The following is a 27078-nucleotide window of genomic DNA, read 5'->3' as shown; positions in this document are numbered from 1 at the left end:
TGTGGGCAACTTCAAATCAGGTACAGAAACAGAAATAGAGAGAAAGAGAGATTGGATTAAGGGAGAGAGAAAAAGAGACAAAGGAAATGGAATATAAAAAATAAAATTTAGAATTTTTAAAGTATCCTAAAACAATTCACAACCTAAAAGAATGAGACTCCATAAATATAATTGTTTACTTTCTGGGAAAGAAAAATTGAGGAGTGGTTGACAGTTATTAACAATTATCATGTCGTTTAAAGGGCACTTAGGCTGATAATTGCCAGATTTAAATTTTAGTCGCAGGTGTAATGGTAATTAATGCACAAATCCAGCAATTTCATGAAAATCATGGGGAGATTCAGTGACAGATGCCATTTTCATGAAGCTAACAGCACCTTGCCGCAAATTGGCCAGAAACCTGTGGCGATTCACAATTCACAGGCTATCACTTCCACACTACAAGCTGCTAGTTAATTTGTGCATTATGTCATGGTCCTGTAGTTTTAGTTTCCAGGAATATGTGGTTTCCCTTTAAGGCTTGCAAAGGATCAGTATTGCTTTAAGAACCAGCAAGCCTCAGGAGTTCTAGGAAGGTGCATTTTCGTTGCCTTAGAAACAGCCATTTGGAGACTGCGATTCAAAGGGTGCATTCTCGTTACCATAGATACAGCCACTGGGAGTGAGAATTAAGTGATCCATTTGTTACAAATCAAATTTGAACTGGTTTTTTAGTTGAAGACTGTTTGTTCTAACATAACACAGAGGACACAGACAGCTGTGATGACAGCACCTGAAAAAAGAGCTCTCAACCATTTAAATTGAAGGAAGAGAAATTTAGTCTGTTTAGTTATTATCTCTCAAAATTCTAAAAAAAAAGTCAAGCCAAAACAGAGATTTCTGGTAATTTTAACTGAAGAAAGGGAAGTTAGACTGTGACAATCTTTTTTCCCTCAAAAACTCTAAAGTCAGCTTGATTCTATTGAAAGTGTTTGCAAGTCGTTAATTGTTGAAATTCGCTGGAGAAGGAAAGCATCACCTACTGCTGAAGTTAGACTATGGACTGTTCTACTGTGGAAGAACCTTTTTTCCCACATCAGACGACTGTGAGGACTTCAAGCAACATTGGAATGTAAATTTGCAAGGAATAGAATTTTTTCTATTTTAAGTGTTGTTTATGTCTTCATAGTGTTCAAGAATTTAGTTCTAGAGTTAATTTGTTGATTTAAAGACACCTGATTTGGTTAGCCTCATTCGGGAGTTAATAGATAGTACAATTTGGCTGGGTCTTTCTTTAATTTGGAAAGTTTTAAATGATATGTTAGGCGATCTGTGGATCGACAGGATTGAATTATCAGTGCGTTTCTCCCACCACAATCAGAATTGTATATTTTGATTTGGGGCTTTGACTGGAGCGGTCAGTCCTGACAATTAATAGGAATGTGTTTCGTTTGGACACACATCTTTTCATCAAAATCTGGCCCATTGCTCGTCTGAGAAAAATACTTAAACTGTAGGATTGCAACTTAAAAATGGTAATTTAGTTTAGCAATTGATCAAGTTGGTGTTCCAATTGTGCAAAAAAATTAGTATGAATAGCCGATTACTGAATGCAACATTTAGGAACATCTGAATGGACTTTCTAAGTAGACCTCCGATCTGGTGCAAGTCAGGCAACCTGTAATTAGCATGGGCATAACCATCAACATACTGATCCTAACTGGGATAAATCTAATAAACATTCTATGGTTGAGCTCCTGCCGTGATAAGGAAATTGCATGCTGCAATTCAATGGGATAGTCTAATTTTGTTGATACAGAATGATGAGAACTTTGATGGGTCTGTTTTGAGTCATGCTTGCCACAGGATGACCATTATCTTCAGATGGAGCCATTGAAATATTAGTGGAGCAAGTATTCCAGAGAAGGTTGCTGAGCACCCAGTGTACATGAAGGAAGGTGGACAACCATGTAAATGTATTGTGCACCATTCAGCAGATTCAGCGGTGCAATGAGCTTAAGGTCAGGCAAGGTAGGATAACCTATGGTAACTTTGCATTTATACTAAGCGTGCATGGCACAGAGATAACTTTTCTCCGCCTCTCCCACCCAGCACCAAGTATCTTGAATGGCTATTACAACTATAGTAGTAGCCTGTAGTAGTAGGTATGAGGAGGGCTACATTCTACAATGGATGAACACAGCTTAAGTGAAAGAATGAATGAATAAAAATGAGTAGCCTTCCTGATTCCTAGCCATTCACTGGCTCCGAAGCATACATTGAAGCCCAATATTATATCATGTGAATATTGTAGTGCAGTGATTATGTTACTGGACCAGTAATCCAGAGACTTGGACTAATAATTTAGAGTTCAAATCCCACTGTGGTGGTTTGAGAATTTAAATTAATTTAAAAAGAACCTGGAAATAAAAAGCTGGTATCACTAAAAGTGGCCATGAAGCTGTTGGATTGTCATAAAAATCCAACTGGTTCACTCTTATCCCTTAGTGAAGGAAACTGCTGCACTGAACAGTCTCACACCAACATGGTTGACCCTTAAGTGCTTTTTGAAGTGGTGTAGCATGTAATAGAACTATTGGCCAAAACTGAACAGCAAAGTGGCTTGAAAATAACAACTGAAAAGAATACATTTAACTTATTAGCAGCCTTTGCCATTCAAAGACAACTCTGGATGCACAATTCATTTAGGCAAAATTATGAAACTCCAGTACAATGCTAAAATGAAGCTCCCAGCTGTTTGTGGGAGGAGCTCCCTGCACAAATCCAGATTCCCATCAGAAATGCACATTATAAACTGAGATGCAGAGTAAACTACTTCTGTCCATAGTTTGGTTGGTTATGTATGAGGCAGTCCCAAACTGATAATCAATGTGTAATGCATCTTTTTTATGATCCACTGCTTTTATTTGTTATTCGATAAGTTTTTAATTTATCATAGAATTGTCCCCAGTAGATTTACATATATTCAAATATACGTCACAAACCCAATTTATATGGAAAATTATATGTATGCTACTGGGATCAGAGAGTAGCTATTTCATTAAATACTGTTACTGCATTTATATTGGAAATTTTGGTTGTTTTTGTAGGACAGCAACAGTAATTTAAAGCACAGTCAGAAATTCTGCTACATACTCAACCCCTGTGGCTGGTCAATCAACCCAGTCTACAAAATTACTACCTAGTAAAATTAGTGGCACAGTTATAGATAGTAGAAACCCTTCAATAGCCTCTAACTGTTTGCTGGAAATTGTAGCCAAAGAAATTCTCTTGCTGAGTGTACATGATCTGTAATTTGCAAGTTCCTGCATTTCAATTGACACCAGGCAGAATACCTGCTAAGTTTCTGAAATGGCAAATCTAATGACTATGACAGCAAATTGTCTGCAAAACCTTCGACATATGTTTGGTATGAAGCAAAACAAAGGAATTATATTTTTTACAAGAAGCAATTTACAGTGTATGTGTAATCCATTGTGTGTCCATATAATTAATTCATTTTGTGATTTTAATTAATCTGAAGGCACTAGTCTCTGTTTGGCTACCATTCCATGGGCACCAGTAACCCTTCACCAATATCATCCAAGTAACCATGTGGCAGATTATTTATCAGGAAGGCATCGCAGCCAACATCTACACATTCCAACAGGGATCACTGAACAGCATTCAGAAGAAGGAATCCTGGCTGCTTTTCACCTCCATTTCTGGTCCAGCACTGAGGTCAACTGTAGTGTCCCAACTGCTCTCCTCCCTGATATTTGCCAATTTAGCATTGATGAAAAATCAAACAAAGCCGCTTCTAATCTGTATGGTTTAATACCACACTACCACCGTGCAGTTATTCACTGAGCAATTTACCCACTGAAATCTCCTCCAATAGCTAGCAGATTCTCTTTTAATACAAGCTTTAAACCTTTTTTTTCAAAACTGTCATCTAATGGCATGCAGGCAATGGAACTATTTCAATAATTTAGACCTGTGGGATAATTTTCAACTTATTATTGTAAGTTCATGAACATGGCAATGCACAATGGATGACCAGCATAGTATTCTCCAAAAGTACTAAATGTCTTCACTGCCACCCTAGCAGAGATCAGTTAATTGAGCACAGGCATTGGATCAAACTTTCCTGATTTGTTTGGCTGAGCTGCTTACTTTATCAACCAGCTAAGCCAGCAAGGGAACTCAGATCTTACATTTATAATGATCAATTAGCAGTGGATTGCACTGATTGTTATGCTTACCCATACTAGCAATGATGCTGTGAACAGGTAATCTGGAAGCTCCATGATATATAGTATTTGATATACTATTTATGCTTTGTTCATTTTGCTTTATAAAAGCCGAGTTTTCTTCCTTGGTAATGTTAATATAAAAACAGATATCTGTGGAACTCATGATATAACGAGGACCTGGATTAAGTAAAATATTTTTGTTTTCTTCCCTCTTCACACCAATCAGACAGGCTCCATACCTAAAGAAGATCATAAAAGGAGGTTCAACACAGCATGGATTCATGCTCACAGATTTAACTTAAAATATTTGAAAAAATGTAGTACAAGTGCAAACTATTTTCCTGTTCACATTCTAATTACTACTGCTACTTCCTCCAAAAGAACTGAAACAATGAACCCCAACACTAAGCTCACACACAAACTTACACCTGTTAAGCAAGCGACACGACTAAAAGGTTAAATGCCTTTGTCTGTTAAGGTTAGTTTAGTTAAAGCATTATAAAATTTGATGCTTCAGATAATTTTTTTGTAATTAAATTCAAGGTGTTCCCAAAAGGAAAAAGACAATTGATTCTGGAGGTAATGGGAAATTGTATCCCATGCAATGAACGTTCACAGAGAATTATATGCAAGGAAATATTCTTATACACAATAGGTCGGATGGACAAAAACAGCTTTATGTAAAGATAAGTACTATCAGTGGGAAGCGAAAATGTAGAGCTCAAAAAACAAAATTAAATTGTATGGGCTGGATTTTATTAGTGCGCCGCGCTCCGTGGCTGTGTGCTGTGAGAGCAGCGGATTTCCAACATGGAAGTGCTACCACATAGCCCCCGCGATATTACTTGCGGGGGCTGATTTAAATAGAGGGGTGGAGCGGTGCCCCTGATGACATAAAGGGGGTGGCTGCCGCGCCCCAGCAACATGCCTGGCACCACCGTGTCAGCGCCACCGCCATTTTTAAAGGGCTTCAAGACCTTCAATAACATTTTAAAATTTAAAGGTCCCAATCTCCGGGAAATAAAAATAAATTTTTAATTTCGACTCTAAATCACGTCTCCCACCCTGCAATGGGTAATTTATATATTAATCGTCCTCTCCCCCCATAATAAACTTCTATTAATATCTCGAACATTCCCCTTCGAAATTTGTTCCCTTTGACCCTCAACCCCTTCCCACCATCCCCACAGCCAATGAAAATTGTTGTTCCCACTCCCCCAATCCTCCCACCTGAAAATTTTATTCCTCCCCCCTCCCCACGAGGTTCTCGCCTCGGAATTTCGTATGGCGTTCCGAAGGCATGCGAGCTGCGTTCAGCAGCAGTAAAATCGGCATGGGACAGCCACCGCCTGAAGGTAAGTTAATTTAAATCTCATTATTGTTCATTTCAATATTTAGATGAAGGCCCCGCCGCCAGGTGGCGGAGGGGCCGCACCAAGGTCCCCCCACCATCGGTAATATGCGGCAGGCCCTTCTCGACGTCGGGGGTCGAGGCGGGCCTCTCCCCGCTGAATTTTACAGCCCCCCCTGCCACAACCCATGGCGTCGAGGGGCTGGTAAATTCAGCCCTATGTGTCTACTTAAATAAAAAAAACATGATATCAATTTCAGGTGTACTTTGGGTAGTGAAATTGATGGTACACACATGTAGAGGGACAGGATATCTGTCTGTTCATGTACCTGGCAACTTTGTGTGCCATTACTTTCTCAGCTGTATACAATGATTTCACATGGCAATTATGTGGCTGAGGTTGTGAAACCTATCCCTCATGTCCTGGCCAATATTTATCCCTCAATCAACATCATAAAAACATTATTTGGTCATTATCACATTGATGTTTGTGGGATCTTGTTGTGTGCAAATTGACTGCCGCATTTCCTACAACAGTTACCATACTTCAAAAGTACTTCATTGCTGTCAAGCGCTTTGGACATCCTGAGGTACTAAAAGGTGCTATATAAATGCAAGTCATTCTTTTCTTCCTATTCTTTCATATATAATTTTGAGGCTCCTGGTAGTCTAATCAACGATTACTGAATTTCGTTTAAGATATAGTGACTATATGTTGCTTTACTGAAGGAATCCTTTAATTAGTGTCTGCATTTAGAGCACAATTTTCTTGTTGGTGATTATGTTAAGGATGGTGAGCAATACTACAGATTGAATTTTACTCCTGGATATGTGATACTGAGCTGCAACTACAAATTATCTTTCTTTGAAAACCATCAACCGGGAGCTTCAAGAAGCCAGTTGGCACACAATAATGTCAGCAAGTCAGTGGTATATCTCTCCTGCTGTCTGATTTACTATTAATGGATGTATTTTACAACCAGATAGATTATAAGCTTGATGGAAGTCTGTATTCTAGGTACAGTTAAAGTCTGAAAAGCTTGATTACCATCACTATTCCATATTAGCATAATGGTTCTGTGAATACTTTGGTAAGGACTGTTTACAAATTCGCAAAATCATTATAAATATACATATATAAGATGCAATCTTAACAATAGTTAGTGAGAATTTGGCTGATTGCTGTTTCCTAACACTTTTAGCAACCTGTAAAAATAATCCAGTAAATGGATTACAACTACAACAATTATATCTTCAAAAATACACATTTAAATTAGTCTAGTAATAATTCTTGTTAAATCTGGTTTGAAAACTTTAAAGATTATTAAGGCCTTATTACTTTTTCTTAAGTGAAAGCAACAATCAACATTTTTAAGTGTCAACAACAGAAACATTAAAAAACGTTGGAAATATGCATCGGTTGGCAACTGCTATACTAATCATGAAAAACAAATACTGCACTTTTAAAAGTCGTTGCAATGGTTAAAATCCTCACTTTTTATGTGCATGAAATGAAGTGTAGGTAAAGCTCTTCCCCTCATACTCTGTGAAGAATGTGCTTTCTTCCATCTTAATGTGATAAACTTCATTGCCTGAGCACTTGCCATACATCTTTTGCCACTGTTCATGAGAATGGTGACCATCCCTGAAAATATAGCAGCAGAAAAATATCTGAAAATAGTTATTGGTATCTATTATAAATTGTTAGCAGCTTGCAGGTACATTATTACACATATACATACACACATATGTATATATTTATATTTCACCTGGTTTGAGTCTGCTTAGTTCCAGTTAGTTGTCTAAATGCCTCCCATGGTGCTGATCTGAAAATGATTATAAGTCCATCAGTTCACTTCAGTACTTGTTTATCTGAACTACATTCTAATTATCTTAAGCAAACTAATTCAGATAAACCAGTAATGATACTTACAATAACATTTTAAACACTGTTAATTATAAGCCAAAATAAAGACTAAACGACACACTTTCCAATTTGTGCATCAATATCCACCAAGAGCCATGTCAGGTATCCAGCAGTCATTTCCACATTTTCAATAGAAGGTGCATACTAGATATCCTATTTTATCTGTAACCAGGATTAGTGATACTCACTGGTTGATATTTTTGCATATTTCAAGCCTTGAATTTCTACTTTTCTATCACTATCCAAAGTCCCTCCTTGAAATTACACATTGTAACATCAGGTAAAGACAGTATCTGGCTCAATTATGATGTTCGCCATTCTACAGTGGGTTGTTGACTGCTGCTATGCTAGGCTCCTACAGAAAAATGACCACTTGAAGTACTGAAAGCCTACTAGCGGCTACTAGATGCCAACCTAACATGAATCATATATTTCATGACAGGAAGAAAATGGGACTAAATTTACTGAATAGAAAAAGGCCATTCAACCCTACAAGTCTATGCCAGTGTTTATGCTCCACATAAGCTTCCTCCTACCCAATTTCATCTCACCCTATCACCCTATCCTTCCCTTTGAATGCATCTATGCTATTCACCTCAACCACTCCATGTGGTAGTGACTTCCATCTTCGCTTGACTAAAGAAGTTTCTCCTGAATTTCTTATTGGATCTATTAGTGACTTTTATATTATGGCCCCTAGCTTTAGACAACCCCACAAGCAGAAGCACCTTCTCTATATCTACCTTAAGAAAACCCTTCATAATTTTAAAGACCTCTATAAGGTTACCTCTGAGTCTTCTCTTTTCTAGACCTTCTCAGTTCTGGTATTATCTGTATAAATATTTTTTGCACTTTCTCCAGTGCCTCTATATCATTTTTGTAATATGGAGACCAGCACTGTGCACAATACTCTTAAACTTGTACCAAACTTTGGTTAGAACACACTTAACATAACTTCTCTGCTTTTTAATCCTAATCCTCTGGAAATTAACTCCAGTGCCTTATTTTCATAGGTTATAGCTTTGTTAACCTGTGTTGCTTCTTTTAATGATTTGTGAATCTGTAGTGTTAGATCCCTTTGTGTCTCTACTCCATTTAAACTCTTATTTTCCAAGGAATAGGTGGACTCCTATTCATCTTCACAAAATTCATCACCTCACACATATCTACATTGAAATTCATTTGTCTTTAACAAACTTGCAGAATGGGTGTGCAAATGTATTTGTGCATTTTGTCGCTGTCTTCTCCCATATTAACCACACCTCCCAATTTGGTGAAATCTGTAAATTTTTATATTGTACTTCTGATTCTTGTGTCCAAATCATCGTATCCCCATACATAAATGGGGTACAACAGTGGTCCCAAACCAATCCCTGAAGAACACCAATTCCCACCTTCTGCCAGTCTGAGTAACCCCATCTCTCTGTTTTCTGTTTTGTACCCAATTTACTATCCACTCTTCTACTTGTCCCCTGACTCCATATGCTCTGACCTGACACTGAAAGCCTTTTGAAAGTCCATGTATATTACATTACCCTTGTTTTCTCTTCGTTATTTCTTCAAATAATTGATTAACTCAAATTAATGATAGATACAGCAGATTATGTAGCAACATTAAAAAGTGCAGGATCAGAAAAGACTTTCCATTATTCCTACAAATATCTATGCAAGTCTCCCTTAAAATTTTCTGCTGTTCATCTTTCCTGCCTCCCAGGCCAAATTAATCCCATACAATCACCAACATTCACATAATCAAAACAAAACTATGTAGGCATCTCTTTGCTCTTTTAAGCTTGAGCCCATATCCTCTGCTTCTCAAGCATGTAGCAATATCAAATATATGGTTAGGTTCAAATTACTTGTTCCCTTAAAAATCCTGAATACTATTTTCCCTTCCATTCTCCAGAATAAACATTCCCAGGCTCCAGCTTCATTAGGCTGGGTTAAAAAATTTATATAGCGCCTTTCATGACCACCTCTCAAAGTGCTTTACAGCTGATGAAGTACTTTTAGAAGCGTAGTCACTGTTGTAATGCAGGAAACGTGGCAGCCAATTTGCGCTAAGCAAACTCCCACAAACAGCAATGTGATAATGACAAGATAATGTGTTTTTTTTTGTTGTTGATTGAGGGATAAATATTGGCCAGGACACCAGGGATAACTCCCTTGCTCTTCTTCAAAATAGTGCCATGGGATCTTTTACATTCACCTGAGCAGGGTAGATGGGGCCTCAGTTTAATGTCTCATCCAAAAGACAGCATCTCCAACAGTCTAGCACTCCTTCAGTGCTGCAGTGGAATGTTAGCCTTGATTTTTGCATTTAAGACCAGGAGTGGGACTTGAACCCTATAACTAGAGGTGAGAGTGCTAACAACTAAACCACAACTGACAGATATTAGTTTGGTTGCCCTTTTCTCAATTGCTTCCAATGTCTGCATATAGTGGAGTGATCAGAATTATATACAGTGCTCCAGATGTGGATGTACCAATGCCTGATACTGTCTCATTATCAGCTTCTGGGATTTGTGCTCTATCCCTCTAACTATAGATCCCTATATTCAGTTAAATTTCCTTGCTGCTGCGGCACACCTTATTGTTGTTTCAGTGAGTTATCTGCTCATACTACTCAGATCTCTTTCCTACATTGTATCATGGAGTGTAGCACGATTTGGTTTACATCTTCATTTTTACTGGCCTTTCCTAATCTCAGTACTTATGTCTCTCCACATTAAATGCCATGACAACTTCATTAATTGTCTATCAATTGTTTAATTATATGCAGGTGGAGGGTATTACTTGAGGTCTTACTTGAGTATTTATAAGGAGACTCTTAGTTAGGTTGATGGAGGGTTTGAGTTAGGAGCGATATGTTTGTAATTCTTTTATTCTGCACAATAAATGTGCAATTAGGTAAAGGCAAACTCCAGCATTATCCTTTCACAACAAACTTTCTGGAATTTAACAAACTTATCTTCCAAAGCTTTCAAGATTCTTTTCCCAATGCATTCAGTGTCATTAGAAAACTTAGACAGCACTGTTTCTGCCCCCAGATCCAAATTATTTACATACACTGGAAACAACATTGACTCAGCATTAATGTATGCGGCACCCTGCAAGCAACTGCTTCCCATGTTGGTGCAGTTTTATTCACAACCTCCCAGACCCGCAAAATCCACGACGTCGAAGGAGAAGAGCAACAGGTGCATGGGAACACCATCACCTCCAATTTCCCTTCAAGTCGTATGCCATTCTGACTTGGATGTACGTTGCCTTTTCTTTATCGTCACTGGATTAAAATCCTGAAACTCCCTATCTAATAGCATTGAGGGAGTACCTTCACCTTGTGGAATGCCTTGGTGAAGAAGACAGCCCACCACCACCTTCTCAAGGGCATCTAGAGATGTGCAATAAATGCTGACCTTGCCAAAGATGCCAACATCTCAAGAATAATTTAAAAAAAAAGAGATTTGCTTCTTGACATTTGCCTACTTTCAATGCACTTTGGAAGATTACATTCTATTCCATGCCTTCCTCTGACTACATCCTCCATAGAAATTAAACTTCCATGATGGGGAGATTGCCTCCATGAACAACGGAAAATAATTAATTTAGTATATTTGTTTTCCTTTGGACACTTAATATTCATATTTAGGATATTTTAATGGCCCATTTTTTAAATATTAATATACATTTTTAATTTTTATTATTAATTTTATAATTTTTAATATAGCCTACTTTGTCTCAGTTGAATGTGGTACACACAGCTTTAACAACACAAAACCCATTTTTATTTTTGCTACTTGTTCCCGAATTACCTAAACTGTAGTCCATTAAAGTTGTTTCCTTCTGTTACATTTCATCTCCAATGGTACAACATGTCTGTTCTGTATTCAGATATTATAATTGTAAATATGATACATTTTTCTCACATGCTATTCCCCCTCTCATAGTACTGTCCAATTATTTCCTTAAGTTCTTTTTATTCATTCATGGGATGTGGGCGTCGCTGGCTAGGCCAGCATGTATTGCTCATCCCACTTTGCCTTTGAGAAAGTGGTGGTGAGCTGCCTTCTTGAACCGCTGCTGTCCTTGGGGTGTAGGTACACCCACAGTGCTGTTAGGAAGGGAGTTCCAGGATTTTGACCAGTGACAGTGAAGGAAGGTGATATATTTCCAAGTCAGGATGGTATGTGGCTTGCAGGTGGTGGTGCTCCCATGCATCTACTGCCCTTGTTCTTCTAGGTGGTAGAGGTCGTGGGTTTGGAAAGTACTGTCGAAGAAGACTTGGTAAGTTGCTGCAGTGCATTTTGTTGATGGTACACACTGCTGCCACTGTGCGTCGGTGGTGAAGGGAGTGAATGTTGAAGGTGGTGGATGGGGTGCCAATCAAGCAGGCTGCTTTATCCTGGATGGTGTCAAGCTTCTTGAGTGTTGTTGGAGCTGCACCCATCCAGGCAAGTGGAGAGTATTCCATCACACTCCTGACTTGTGCCTTGTAGATGGTGGACAGGCTTTGGGGAGACAGGAGGTGAGTTACTCGCCGCAGAATTCCCAGCCTCTGAACTGTTCTTGTAACTATAGTATTTATGTGGCTGGTCAAATTCAGTTTCTGGTCAATGGTAACCCCCAGGATGTTGATAGTGGGGGATTCAGTGATGGTAATGTCATTAAACATCAAGGGGAGCTGGCTAGATTCTCTCTTGTTGGAGAGTCACTACCTGGCACTTATGCAGCACGAATGTTACTTGCCAATTATCAACCCAAATCTGGATCTTGTCCCGGTCTTGCTGCATCCGGACACGGGCTGCTTCAGTATCTGAGGAGTTGCAAAATGGTATTGAACATTGTGCAACCGTCAGCGAACATCCCCACTTCTGACCTTATGATGGAGGGATGTCATTGATGAAGTAGCTGAAGATGGTTGGGCCTAGGACACTACCCTGAGGAAATCCTGCAGTGATGTCTTGGGACTGAGATGATTGACCTCCAACAACCAGAACCATCTTCCTTTGTGTTAGGCGTGACTCCAACCAGTGAAGAGTTTTCCCCCTGATTCCTATGGACTCCAGTTTTGCTATGGCTCCTTGATGCCATACCCAGTCAAATGCTGCCTTGATGTCAAGGGCAGTCACTCTCACCTCACCTCTGGTGTTCAGCTCTTTTGTCCATGTTTGAACAAAGGATGTAATGAGGTCAGGAGCTGAGTGGTCCTGGTAAAACCCAAAGTGAGCGTCAGTGAGTAGGTTATTGCTGAGCAAATGTCACTTGATAGCACTGTCGACAACACCTTTCATCACTTTGCTGATGATTGAGAGTAGACTGATAGGCAGTAATTGGCCAGGTTGGATTTGTCCTGCTTTTTGTGTACAGGACATACTTAGGCAATTTTCCACATTGCTGGCTAGATGCCAGTGTTGTAGCTGTACTGGAACAGCTTGGCTAGGGGTGCAGCTAGTTCGGGAGCACAAGTCTTCAGTACTATTGCTGGAATGTTGTCAGGGCCCATAGTATTTGCAATATCCAATGCCTTCAGCCTTTCTTGATATCACGTGGTGAATCGGATTGGCTGAAGATTGGCATCTGTGATTATTCACCAATCCCTTTAATCCTGTCTTTCTAAAGTTAAATGTTTCTATTGGAACATTGTATTTTTATACCACTCTTCATGTCCTTGGGATGTTCTAAAACACTTCACATGTTCCACGTGACAATCTAATCGAGACTCGCTGTACTGGTTCCTGCATTATCTCATCCTTCTCCTTTCATATGCTTCACCATCTCTAACGATAGAGTGACCACAATCTGGAACATGTTCTCCTGACCTTTCCTCTCCATGTATGCTGCAGCATGTAGCCAACTACTCCTCGGGTTCAGGATTCCTCTGCTTGCACAACAGAAGTGTCTGACGCTTCATGCGTAATTATGTTAATTATGCATAACTGGGTGTTAATTGTATTCAGGTGACGGGCAATAATTAGGGACTCACGTCTGCTCATATATAGAAAAGCAGGCTGAAAGAGGGATTGTTGGTTGGAGGTGCACAAAATGCTATGTGTATATAAATAAAAGCTTGCATGTGGATCAAGACTACTTCAGTATTCTATCCTTCACTGCCTAGTTATCCATGTTCTAACAATGGACATTTTACATTGCAGGATAACTGACAATATACATTACATGTACTTCATTGGCTTAGGTTCTGATCTTGTCATTAATATGCACATAGGCCGGAATTTTTCGTTGGGCGGGTGGCCCCGTCCGCCGGACGAAAAGTTAGTGGTGAGCTTGCCTCCGCTGAGCCTGGAGAGCCAGACCAGGATTTTCACTCCCCAGGCCTTGGTCTTGGGCATGACTTCCACCTCCTTGAGGCAGGAAGTCTCGCCTAATGGAGCTGCTGGCCAATCAGCGGGGGCAGGCAGCTCTTAGTCCCAGCAGTACCACTAGGAGCGGAGGCCACTACTGGGACTACACCCAGTCATCGCAAGAAGATGAAGGAGGACAGCCCCGGAAAAAAGGTAAGTTTTTAGGGCCTCATCGGGAACAATCGGTCAGGTCCCAGCGAGGCAAGGAGGGTCGGCTAGGGAGTAGGGGGCAGTATTGTGCATAGGGGGCGGTTGGGGCTTTGGGGGTGGCCCTCCATTGGACACAGGGTGTCTGATCAAGAGGGCCCCCCACCAGCCCGCAAGAAGGCTGCCTGGTTTCACCAGGCAGTCTTTTTGTGGCCTCAGCTGCCGGCCAGCCAAGGGTAAAATACCCGTGGCATCAGGTGGAGGCCTTTAGGTGCCAGTTAATTGACCACATAAAGGCCTTGATTAGCCTGGGGTGGGTGGGCTGTTTCTTGCCGCCACCGCCCCGCGTAAAATCGGGGGTGTAAAATTCCGGCCAGAATATCTATTGTACTCTAGACGCAATTAATTAGAACTAATTCTCCTTATCTGCTTGCTTGACTATCTCAGTGTGAACCTCCCATTTAGGCCAAACTTGTTTATTTATATGCTCTGAGAGAGCAAAAAATCAATCCTTCAGACTCCCAGAGCTCTGGAAAGCTGTTGTAAGTACATTACACACTAACAAGAATTTACCCAGCTCCCAATTCAAACTGCACAATCAATAACAATTGTGTTAACTTAATTAATGTTGCAGTTAATTTATTTTCCATTTCCTCTATGATTCAGAACCAAATACAGCATGATTAATGCTGTACAGATAGGTATATGTTTTGAGTTTGGACTTTGCCAAGATTTGAATTCTTTTAAATGTGAATGTTACTTCACTTTTTGACGAAAGAATGGCTTTGCCAAATTTGTAGGAAATATGCTAGCTTATCAGAAATGAAAGAGATGTTCTTTCAGGTGAGATATTAAACCGATGCCCTGTCTGGCCTCTCAGTGAACATAAAAGATCCCATGGCACTATTTCAAAGAACAGCAGGGGAGTTATCCCCAGTGTCCCGTCCAATATTTATCCCTCTATTGGCATTACAAAAACAGATTATCTGGTGTCATGCAGGCCCCCAGCTGCCAAGAATGAGGCATATTAATTTTGTCATATGAACATTGATTTCAAACTGTTGCTGGGAGAAGCGAAGGCCTGTTACAAGGGCTACCAGACACTCAGCTGATAAACATTTGCATACTAACAGACAGTGCTTGTGGAGACAAAGGACACTTTTAACCCACAATGGACTTTGATCACCAGACATTGAAGGTGTAAGGAAGAGCATTCCAGAGACTGCTAGGGTGATACAATCCACAAAAGCCAGGACTGGTTAAGACAGGACTGGTTAAACCAGCTGGTCACATGACTAACTGGCTGGTCCAGGGTTTTTTGAACTATGCATAGAGTTTTTGAACTTGAAAAAACTGTTTGCTCCTGGAGTGAGAAGATCTCTCCTGTCTGCTCCCACCTCTTTCTCACAAGCCTCTGGACCCACTGAGGACACATGAACTTCAAAAGAGAAAAGCTTCAAGGTTTAAGAAGAATACTGGGTCCCAATGAAAAGCAAGACCTACCTACAATCAAGGACTTTACAGCGAGCTCGAAGAACAGTAACCAAAACCATCTTCAGATATTGCCTCAAACTTTTCCACTTTATTTCTTCTGCTCTTTTCTGTCTCTATCTGTATGTGTGTATCGCGTATGCATGCTAGCGTGGATGTCTCGGGTATCCATAGGCATTAACCGAATTAGAGTTTAAGTTTAATAAAGGTCAACCTTTTTTCTTTAAACCTAAGAAAACCTGTTTGGCTTACAATTGGAAAGCAGTGAACAAGGATTCACAAAGGGGGAGCTAAAAACACGGTGCGTTTAAAATTAAACCCTGCTACGGTAAGACCATTTGAAGGCTGAGAGGGAACCTTAGACCCTTTTTTCACTTGGTCGTAACACTGGTTATTACCACATTGCTGTTTCTGGGAGTTTACTATGTACAAACTGGCTGCCGCAATTCCTACATTACCACATTGACTACACTTCAACAGGACTTCATTAGCTGTAAAGCAGTTTGGGATGACTTGTGGTCATGAAAAGCGCAATATGAATGCAAGCCTGTCTTTCTTTTGTTAACCATCAACAAATCCCATTATGATGGATAATTAGTTAATCAATTTCAATGGTGTTGGCTAAGGGAGGAAAAATAACAAAAACACTAGGGGCTGAATTTTGTTGAGGTCCCGACGTTGGGCTCCATGGCGGGTGGGATGGGGGGGCCAGAAGATCGCAGCGGCAGCAGCCCACCACAGAGCCCGATTTCGGGATCACTGGGACCAATCCTCCTGGCGGCGACGAGGCTCCGTGGTGACCCCACCACCACTCGGCGATGGGACCTGACTTTAAATACTGAAATCAACCTTATGAATACATTTACCTGCAATTTCCCGTGATTTTAACGGTTGTCCAAGATCTTCCATGCAACGGGCAACACTCATGCGCCTTCACTTTCCCATCCAGGGAAAGCTGGCACCACCAAGGTGGGGAAGGGGGGAACTTAGGAGTTTTAGTGTAGTGGAGGGAGGATCAACTCTGTATTTCTAGTGTGGGGGGAGTGAAGTAGGAGTGACCTCTGCACTTTGTGCAGTTGTGGGGGGAGAGGTCAAATCTTCAATTTAAGTGTTTTCTTTTTGCGGGGGGGGGGGGGGGGAGGGGGCAGGGGGAACGGGGCAGCCATTTATTTTTATTGTAATGGGGTGTGGGTATGGGTCAGAAATTTATTTACAGTGTAGTGGGGGTGGCGTTCAACCATGCAGGTCTGGCAGCCCTTTAAAAATGGCGCCAGCGCCTGTGCAGAGGCAACTGGCGCCGCTCACGGCGTCGCAGAGCCCACCTCACCACATGATTGGGGAGGACGGCCCACCCTACATATTTTAATGAGCCGTCATGCGCTCGAGCGCAGCGGCGTGGCAGTGATATCTCACCCGCCACCGCTCCTGACGGCAGGAAAAGAAATTTCAACCCTTAGAGTATGTCCTGCTGTTTTCATAGTCCCAAGGGATCTTAAATGTTCACCTGAATATATAAACCCAACCTTAATTTAGTGCTTATTTCAAAGATGACACCACTGAGAGTTCGACAGTCCCTCAGTGGTGCACAACAGTGTCAATGTAGATTCTGCACTCATGTCTGGATACAAGGCTCAGATTAACTGACACAAACCTTATGTACTCAAAAGTATAGCATATACTTTATTTAATCTGGGGAACAAAAAGCTAATATTTCAAAAAAGCTAGCACTTACTGTCCCCTGGAAGTATGGACAAGCAGAGTAATCAATGTTGACGTGGCTGGACAGATGCAATTTAGGGCCAGCATGGCATATTTGAATTCCTCTTCACATACAACGTGATCTAAACAAAAGCACACATACAGGTAACTAAAGTGATGCAACTAAAACTGTATGAATCTGTATTTTAACATATTAGTCAACTGCCTATACATTAGATTAAAGATGCAAGTGAACACTAAATTTTGCACCTCAGCAAAGCATTTTCCTCTTTACTGCAATGCTAAACTGATGTGCAAAAAGAGATTTTCCCAAGTGATCTCATTACTGATTGCACTGAAATCCCCAGTAGCCAGGTATTTTGCCTGCAAACTGCAGAGATTATATTGTAATGTAAATATAGGAGAAGGGCGGGGATGAAGGGAGATGATTTTAACCCTACTTACTTGGCAGAACCTGGGCAGATAGGCTGTTAAAATCACCCAAGTTACTTGCCCATCCTCAAGCCACCCAGATCCCGCTGAGGCCAAATTTTACGGTAATTACTATGCCCTCCCAAAGTTGGTGGGCTCTTTCTTTAAATATGCAGATCAAGATGCAATTACATCATTGAACCCTGACTGCAATTTTAATTCTGGCCTGAGCGGGAAAGTCACTGTGGCCTTTCTGCCATGCTGAACAGAGTTGGGAAGATGAAGATGCCCAAACAGCTAAGTTTTGTTCTTACTTTTCTTTTTGGGGCAAGGAGAATTAGAAGTGTTCCTCTGGGCCTCACAATGAAATTTTAAGCTTTCTCTGACCCAGACAGTTCCCCCTTTCCCTCCTACCAGGCTCTCCCAAAAAACCCTTCTCCACGCTTACTTGAATGCTGGTGGGCATCCAATGGCTTCCCAATTTGCCTGACATCAACAGACACTTCTTTTGCGTTTCTTATGTATTTCCAGGCTGAAAGTGGACTGGAGGCATGTTAATGAGTCCCAGTACTTAAAATAGCTTGGGCCTGACTTCAGCAGCAACAGCTGAGTTTCCAACTCACCTCTTCTCCCAACCATGTAAAACCTGCCTGGAGTTGAAATGAGGGCCATGGTCCACTGCAGTTTAGGTCATAAAAGGAGAGTTGGAAATGGAGTTGACAGTTACAATATACATTTATTTATTTTTTAATTTAGAGATACAGCACTGAAACAGGCCCTTTAGCCCACCGAGTCTGTGCCGACACACAACCACCCATTTATACTAACCCTACAGTAATCCCATATTCCCTACCACCTACCTACACTAGGGGCAATTTACAATTGCCAATTTACTTATCACCTGCAAGTCTTTGGCTGTGGGAGGAAACCGGAGCACCCGACAAAAACCCACGCGGTCACAGGGAGAACTTGCAAACTCCGCACAGGCAGTACCCAGAATTGAACCCGGGTCGCTGGAGCTGTGAGGCTGCGGTGCTAATCACTGCATCACTGTGCCGCATTTCATGATATGAAAGATTCAGCTGCTTACTACTATCAAACCAGTTTCACACTTTAGATTAATAGCAATTAACAACATAAATGTTTTGCTGTTCTTCAGTGAATTATAAAAACCAAGTGCCAGAAATTCAAAACAACTTGAATGGATTTCAATACCAGGAAGAAACGATCAATGCTGAGAATTTCCCCCAAGAGGTGGCGAATGGAAGGTTCTCCCAACTGGCCGTTTACAAGGTTTATCCAGGATTTCTGCCAATTGCAACAGGCGATTGGGAGAACCCTCAAGGAAACTTCCAGCAGCATAGGTTTTGAAGAGTCAATCAGTTCTCCCAACCAGTAGTGCACTCAGGAACAATTTGCTCTTAGTTTGCTTTCTAAAGTGTAAACGTACCCCAAGAGAAAAACTTTATATATATATATATATATATATATATATATGTATATATAAATCTCTATATATGCGAATAGACATGAAATAATAAAGTAACTACCCTGCTAAATATGATATCTTTGGATCATACCAATAGAAAGAGTGTGAGCAACTGCAAGAACAGTGGGAAGTCCAAGAGCACAGTGGGGATAAAGCAACGGCAGAGAGAGAGAGCACTGCGAGAACGGCGGAAGGTCCAAAAGTACTGTGGGCATGAAGCAGTGGCAGAGAGGGGACTGCGAGAACTGTGGAAGGTATGACAGCACAGCGGGGATAAAGCAACAGCACAGAGAGAGAGAGAGATCTTCAAGAACAGTGGAAGGTCCAAGAGCACCGGGGGATAAAGCAGGGAGAAAGAGCACTGCATGACAAGCAGAAGGTCCGAGAGCACAATAGGGATAAAGCAGTGGGAGAGAGAGAGTGATCTTCCAGAACAGTTGAAGGTCCGAAAGCACAGGGGGATAAAGCAGCGACAGAGAGAGAGAGAGAGCACTGCGAGAACAGCGGAAGGTCAGAGTGCACAGTGGGAATAAAGCAACAGGAGAGAGAGAAAGAGCACTGCAAGAAGAAACCAAGAAAAAAAATCAAAATGTGACGTCACAGGAAAGCAGGTAAGTGATTAGTTGGTGAATATTTCTCTTTTTCTCTCTCTAAACTCGGCAGCCTTTCAAATTAGGAGCTGGGAAATTAATAACTTCAATCAGGGTGAGTATAACAGTGAGTGAATTAATAATAGTAGCACAGAGGAGGTCTAGAGGCATTAATTGAATTCATAGTTTAAATAACTTACCAACTAGATTCTAAAAGAGGGAATATATTTTTATTTTAGGCAGCTACAACCTGTTGCTTGCAATTCCTGCGCCATGTGGGAACTCCAAGACACTTCACGTGCCTTGGGCGACCACATGTGTAAGTGGTGTCTCCAGCTTCTTCAACTTGAGCTCAGGACTTCCGAGCTTGAGGGGCAGCTGGAATCACTGCGGAGCATCAGAGAGCAGTAGCGTTTCCCAGATCATACTTTCCAGGAGATGGTGACCCCACAGGCAGCAAGTGTTCAGGATACTAGGTGGATGGCCTTCTGGAAGACTATGAAGAGGCAGGAGGTGCAGGAGTCATCGGGGTGTGCCACTCTCAAAGATGTACTCAGACTGCTGGGAGTGACAATACCAGGAAGGAGTGCATCGTGTCCGTACCGGCCGTCAAGCACCTAACTATTCTAATCCCATTTTCCAGCATTTGGCCCACAGCCTTGTATGCTATGGTGTTTCAAGTGCTCATTTAAATACTTCTTAAATGTTGTGAGGGTTCCTGCCTCTACCACCTCTTCAGGCACTGCATTCCAGATTCTAGCCACCCTCTGAGTGAATTTATTTTTCCTGAATTCCCCTCTAAACCTCCTGCCCTTAAATCTATGCCCCCTGGTTATTGATCCCTCCACTAAGGGAAAAGGTTTCTTCCTATCTATCCTATCAAAGTCCCTCATAATTTTGTATACCTCAATCATGTCCCCCCTCAGCCTTCTCTGCTTATAGCTGAAATGCTCCAGCCCAGGCAATATCCTGGTGAATTTCCTCTGCACCCTCTCCAGTGCAACCACATCCTTCCTATAGTGTGGTGCCCAGAAATGTACACAGTACTCCAGCTGTGACCTAACTAGTATTTTATACAGGCCATCATAATCTCCCTGCTCTTATATTCTATGCCTCGGCTAATAAAGGCAAGTATCCCATATGCCTTCCTAACCACCTTACCTACTTGTGCTGCTGCCTTCAGTGATCTATAGACAAGTACACCAAGGTCCCTCTTACCCTCTGTACTTCCTAGGGTCCAACCATCCATTGTATATTCCCTTGCCTTGTTAGTCCTCCTAAAATGAATCACTTCACACTTCGCAGGATTAAATTTCATTTGCCACTGCTCCGCCGTCTATATCATCCTGTAATCTAAGGCTTTCCTCCTCACTATTTACGACACCACCAATTTTCATGTCATCTGTGAACTTACTGATCATACCTCCCGTATTCATGTCTAAATTATTAATGTACACTACAAACAGCAAGGGTTCCAGCACCGATCCCTGTGGTACACCACTGGTCAGAGACTTCCACTTGCAAAAACAATCCTCGCCATCTCACACTGCCTCCTGCCACTAAGCCAATTTTGGATCCAATTTGCTAAATTGCGCTGGATCTCATGGGCTCTTACCTTCTTACCAATCTCCCATGTGGGTCCTTATCAAAGCCTTACTGAAGTCCATGTAGACTACATCAACTGCTTTACCCTCGTCTACACATCTAGTCACCGCCTCCAAAATTTCAATCAAGTTAGATAGACATGATCTCCCCCTGACAAAGCCATGCTGACTATCCCTGATTAATCCCTGCCTCTCCAAGTGGAGATTGATCCCGTCTCTCAGAATTTTTTCCAATAGTTTCCCAACCACTGATGTTAGACTCACCGGCCTGTAATTACCTGGTTTATCCTTGCTACCCTTCTTGAATAATGGTACCACATTCGCTGCCCTCCAATCCTCTGGTACCTCTCCTGTGGCCAGAGAGGATTTGAAAATTTGTGTCAGAGCCCCTGCTATCTCCTCCCTTGCCTCACAGAACAGCCTCGGATACATCTCATCTGGGCCTGGGGATTTATCCACTTTCAAGCCCGCTAAAACAGCTAATATTTCCTCCCTTTCAATGCTAATATGTTCAAGTATATCACAATCCCCCTCCCTGATCTCTACACCTACATCGTCCTTCTCCATAGTGAACACAGATGAAAAGTAATCATTTAAAACCTCACCTATGTCCTCCGGCTCCACACACAGATTGCCTAATGGGCCCTATTCTTTCCCTGGTTATCCTCTTGCCCTTAATATACTTATAAAATGCCTTGGGATTTTCCTTTATCTTGTCTGCCAGTGTTTTTCAATGTCCTCTCTTCGCTCTCCTATTTACTTTTTTAAGTACCCCCCTACACTTTCTATACTCCTCTACTGCCTCCGCTCTTTTCAGAGCTCTGAATCTACCATAAGCCTCCTTTTTTCCCCTGATCCAATCCTCTATAACGTTTGACATCCAGGGTTCCCTGGACTTGTTGGTCCTACCCTTCACCTTAACGGTACATGTTTGCTCTGAATTCTCACTATTTCCTCTTTGAATGACTCCCACTGGTCTGATGTAGACTTTCCTACAAGCAGCTGCTCCCAGTCCACTTTGGCCAGATCTTGTTTTATCATACTGAAATCAGCCTTCCCCCAATTCAGTACCTTTATTTCCAGTCCATCTTTGTCCTTTTCAATAACTACCTTAAATCTTACAGTTATGGTTACTATCCCCGAAATGCTCCCCCACTGACACTTCTGCCACTTGTCCGGTTTCATTCCCTAGGTCCAGCACTGCCCCTTCTCTTGTAGGACTTTCTACGTACTGGCCCAAAAAGCTCTCCTGTATGCATTTTAAGAATTCCGCCCCCTTTAAGCCTTTTGCACTAAGACTATCGCAGTTGACATTGGGGAAGTTGAAATCCCCTACTATTATTACCCTATTATTTTTACACCTCTCTGAGATTTGCCTACATATCTGCACCTCTATCTCTCCCTGACTGTTTGGAGGCCTGTAGTACACTCCCAACCAAGTGACTGCCCCCTTTTTGTTTTTAAGTTCTACCCATATGGCCTCATTTGAGGAATCTTCTAAGATATCATCCCTCCTTACTGCAGTAATTGACTCCTTGATCAACAGTGCAATGCCACCTCCTCTTTTACCCCCTCCCCTGTTTCGCCTGAAGATTCTATACCCTGGAATATCAAGCTGCCCCTCCCTCAGTCCTGCCCCTCCCTCAACCATGTCTCTGTGATAGCAATAATATCATAATCCCATATGCTAATCAACACCCTCAATTCATCTGCCTTACTTGTAAGACTCCTTGCATTAAAATAGATGCAATCCACCCATGCATTTTTCACTTGTGCCTTAACAGGTCTTTATTTGCTCTGCCTTCCAGACTGACTCAGTTTATCTTCTATATTTGACTGTGCATCACCCCCACTGTACCTCCACTCTGTATCCCATCCCCCTGCCAAATTAGTTTAAACCCCTCCTCCCAACAGCACTAGCAAACCTCCCCGCGAGGATGTTGGTCCCGTTCCGGTTCAGGTACAACCTGTCCAACTTGTACAGGTCCCACCTTTGCCAGAAACAGACCCAGTGATCCAGGAAATTAAAGCCCTCCCTCCTGCACCATCTCCTCAGCCACGCATTCATCTGCTCCATCCTCCTATTCCTATACTCACTAGCACGTGGCACCAGGAGTAATCCAGAGATTACAACCTTTCAGGTCCTGCTTTTTAATCAGCTACCTAGCTCCCTAAATTCTTGTTGCAGGACCTCATCCCTCTTCCTACCTACGTCATTGGTACCAATGTGCACCACGACCTCTGACTGTTCACCCTCCCTCTTCAGAATGTCCTGCCGCCGCTCCATGACATCCTTGACCCTAGCACCGGGGAAGCAACATACCATCCTGGAGTCACGTTTGCAGCCACAGAAATGCCTATCTGTACCCCTTACGATAGAATCCCTATCACTATAGCTCCTCCACGCCTTTTCCTCCCCTACTGTGCAGCTGAGCCACCCGTGGTGCCACAGACTTGGCTCTTGCTGCATTTCCGAGAAGCTATCTCCCCCAAAAGTATCCAAAGTGGAAAATCTGGTAGAAAGGGAGATGGTCCCAGGGGACTCCTGCATGACCTGCCTAGTTCTTCTACTCTGCCTGGCCGTCACCCATTCCCTTTCTGCCTGAGCAGTCTTTACCTGCAGCGTGACCACCTCCCTGTACGTGCTATCCACGATGATCTCAGCCTTGCGGATGCTGCACAGTGTCTCCAGCCGTCGCTCCTGATATGAAACGCAGATTTCAAGTAGCTGCAGCTGGAGGCATTTCCTGCACACGTGTTTGCCCTGGACACTGGAAGTGTCCCTGACTTCCCACATTGCAGAGGAGGAGCACGCCACGCTGCTGAGCTGCCCTGCCATGACTTACCCTTAATTTATCCCCTTAAATTACCCAAAAATTAGATTATTTACACTAGGGACCTCGATTCCCTAAAAAAAAATGACCTAATATATTAAAAAAAACTGTAGACCTTTCCCTATATGTTTTGTTACTTACCCAGCTATTTAGAGTTATTCCCCAACAGCAGTTACTCACCAACCAATCACCTTGCAGCTTTCCTGTAACATCACTGCTCACTTTGTTTTCAAACTCCGGTGTGCCTGGACTGCTCTCTGCCCTGCTCCCGGAAGCTAAGTGACTGAGCCTTGATCCTCGGGCTCAATTTATTGGCTCCGCTCTTGGCGTTCTCCCCACAGGTCCGCTCCTTTCCGCTGCACTCCTGGAAGCTAAGTGACTGGGCCTCGATCCTCGGGCTCAATTTATTGGCTCCGCTCTTGGCGTTCTCCCCACAGGTCCGCACCTTTCCGCTCCGCTCTCAGAAGCTAAGTGACTGGGCCTCGATCTTCGGGCTCAATTTATCGGCTCCGTTCTCAGCGTTCTCCCCACAGGTCCGCTCCGCTCCCGGAAGGTATGTGAATGGGCATCGATCCTCGGGCTCAATTTACCGGCTCCACTCTCGACATTCTCCCCTCAGGTCCGCTCCGCTCCCAGAAGGTAAGTGACTGGGCCTCGATCCTCGGGCTCAATTTATCGGCTCCTCTCTCGGCGTTCCCCCACAGGTCCGCTCCACTCCCGGAACGTAATGGTTATAGGAGATTCCCAGAATTACAGAATCGTTACTGTGCAGAGGAGGCCCATTGGCCCATTGTGTCTACACCAGCTCTCTGAAAGAGCAATTCCCTCAGTTCCATTCCCCCACCTTCTCCCCATAACCCTGCACATTCTTCCTTTTCATATAACTGTCTAATTCCCTTCTGAATGGTTCAATTGAACCTGCCTCCACCACATTCTCAAGCAGCGCATTCAAGACCTTTACCACTCGCTGCGTGAAAATGTTTTTCGTCATGTCACTTTTGCTTCTCTTACCAAATACTTTAAATCTGTACCCTCTTGTTCTCGATCCTTTCACGAGTGGGAACAGTTTCTCCCTATCTACTCTGTCCAGACCCCTCATGATTTTGAATACCTCTATCAAATCACCCCTCAGCCTTCTCTTCTCCAAGGAAACAGTCCTAACTTCTCCAATCTGAAATTGCTCATCCCTGGAACCATTCTCATGAATCTTTTCTGTACTCTCTCCAATGCCCGCACGTCTTTTCTAAAGTGCGGTGCCCAGAACTGGATGCAATACTCGAGCTGAGGCCGAACTAGTGTCTTATATAAGTTCAACATAACTTCCTTGCTCTTGTACTCTATGCCCCTATTAATAAAGCCCAGGATACTGTACGCTTTATTAACCACTCCCTCAACCTGTCCTCCCATCTTCAATGACTTATGCACATATCCACCTCAGTCCCTCTGCTCCTGCACCCCCTTTAGAATTACACCCTTTACTCTATATTGTCTCTCAATGTTCTTCCTACCAAAATGAATCATTTCACATTTCTCTGCATTGAACTTCATCTGCCACCTGTCTGTCCATTCCACCAACTTGTCTATGTCCTTTTGAAGTTCTACACTATCCTCCTTACAATTCACAACGTTTCCAAGTTTCGTATCATCTGCAAACTTTGAATTTGTGCCCTGTACATCAAGGTCCTGGTCATTAATATATATCAGGAAAAGCAAGGGTCCCAACTCTGATCCCTGAGGAATTCCACTACAAACCTTCCTCCAGCCCAAAAAACATCCATTAACCACTACCCGTTTTTTTCTTGTCACTCAGCCAATTTTGTATCCATAATGCTACCGTCCCTTTTATTCCATGAGCTACAACTTTGCTCACAAGTCTGTTGTGTGGCACTGTATCAAATACCTTTTGAAAGTTCATGTACACCACATCAACAGCATTGCCCTCATCAACCCTCTCTGTTACCTCCTCAAAAAACTCAAGCAAGTTAGTTAAACATGATTTTCCCTTAAGAAATCCACGTTGGCTTTCCTTTAACTCGCATTTGTCCATGTGACTATTGATTTTGTCCCAAATTATTTTTTCTAGAAGTTTTCCCGAAGTTAAACTGACTGGCCTGTAGTTGCTGGGCTTGTCTTTACACTCTTTTTTGAACATTTGCAATTCTCCAGTCCTCTGGCACCACCCCCAAGTCCAATGAAGACTGAAAAATTATGGCCAGTGCCTCTGCGAATTCCACCCTCACTTCCCTCAGTATCCTTGGATGCACTTCATCCATAGTCAGGGGGACAAACAGGCATTTCTGTAACTGTCATTGTGAGTTCCAAAGGATGTGTTGCTTCCCTGATGCCAGGATAAAGGACATCATGGAGAGGGTGCAGGATATTCTGCAAGGGAAAGGGAGTGATCCAGAAGTTGTGGTGCACATTGCTACCAACGACATAGCAAGGGCAGGTATTGAGGTCCTACGGTCAGATTTTCAGGAGCTAGGGAGGAAGTTAAAGAGTAGGACCTCAAAGGTAGTAATCTCAGTGCCACATACTTGCAAGAGAAGAAATAGGAAGACAGGGCGGCACAGTGGCGCAGTGGTTAGCACCGCAGCCTCACAGCTCCAGGGACCCGGGTTCGATTCCGGGTACTGCCTGTGTGGAGTTTGCAAGTTCTCCCTGTGTCTGCGTGGGTTTTCTCCGGGTGCTCCGGTTTCCTCCCACAAGCCAAAAGACTTGCAGGTTGATAGGTAAATTGGCCATTATAAATTGTCACTAGTATAGGTAGGTGGTAGGGAAATATAAGAACAGGTGGGGATGTTTGGTAGGAATATGGGATTAGTGTAGGATTAGTATAAATGGGTGGTTGATGTTCGGCACAGACTCGGTGGGCCGAAGGGCCTGTTTCAGTGCTGTATCTCTAATCTAATCTAATC

At 42.5% G+C, this 27078-nt stretch overlaps 1 protein-coding gene across 4 annotated transcripts in view; it reads right to left on the bottom strand.

The window, feature by feature from the left end:
* LOC137372567 (potassium channel subfamily T member 2) overlaps positions 1-27078 on the bottom strand; it is a 921357-nt gene that overhangs the window by 386390 nt on the left and 507889 nt on the right. For 3 of the 4 annotated variants that reach the window (XM_068036495.1, XM_068036496.1, XM_068036497.1), the window contains 3 exons: positions 17246-17354; positions 7082-7231; positions 4245-4474 (listed from right to left, as the gene is read on the bottom strand). In XM_068036495.1, the coding sequence (XP_067892596.1) occupies positions 4245-4474; positions 7082-7231; positions 17246-17354 (489 nt within the window). The remainder of the gene's footprint in view (positions 1-4244; positions 4475-7081; positions 7232-17245; positions 17355-27078) is intronic. The other variant, XM_068036498.1, reaches the window with a different exon arrangement.

This window comes from Heterodontus francisci, chromosome 8, assembly GCF_036365525.1.
Source record: "Heterodontus francisci isolate sHetFra1 chromosome 8, sHetFra1.hap1, whole genome shotgun sequence".
NCBI classification, from domain to species: Eukaryota; Metazoa; Chordata; class Chondrichthyes; order Heterodontiformes; family Heterodontidae; genus Heterodontus; species Heterodontus francisci.
The sequence above is the reverse complement of the archived record's forward strand: the minus strand, read 5'-3'. Positions and strand labels throughout refer to the sequence as shown.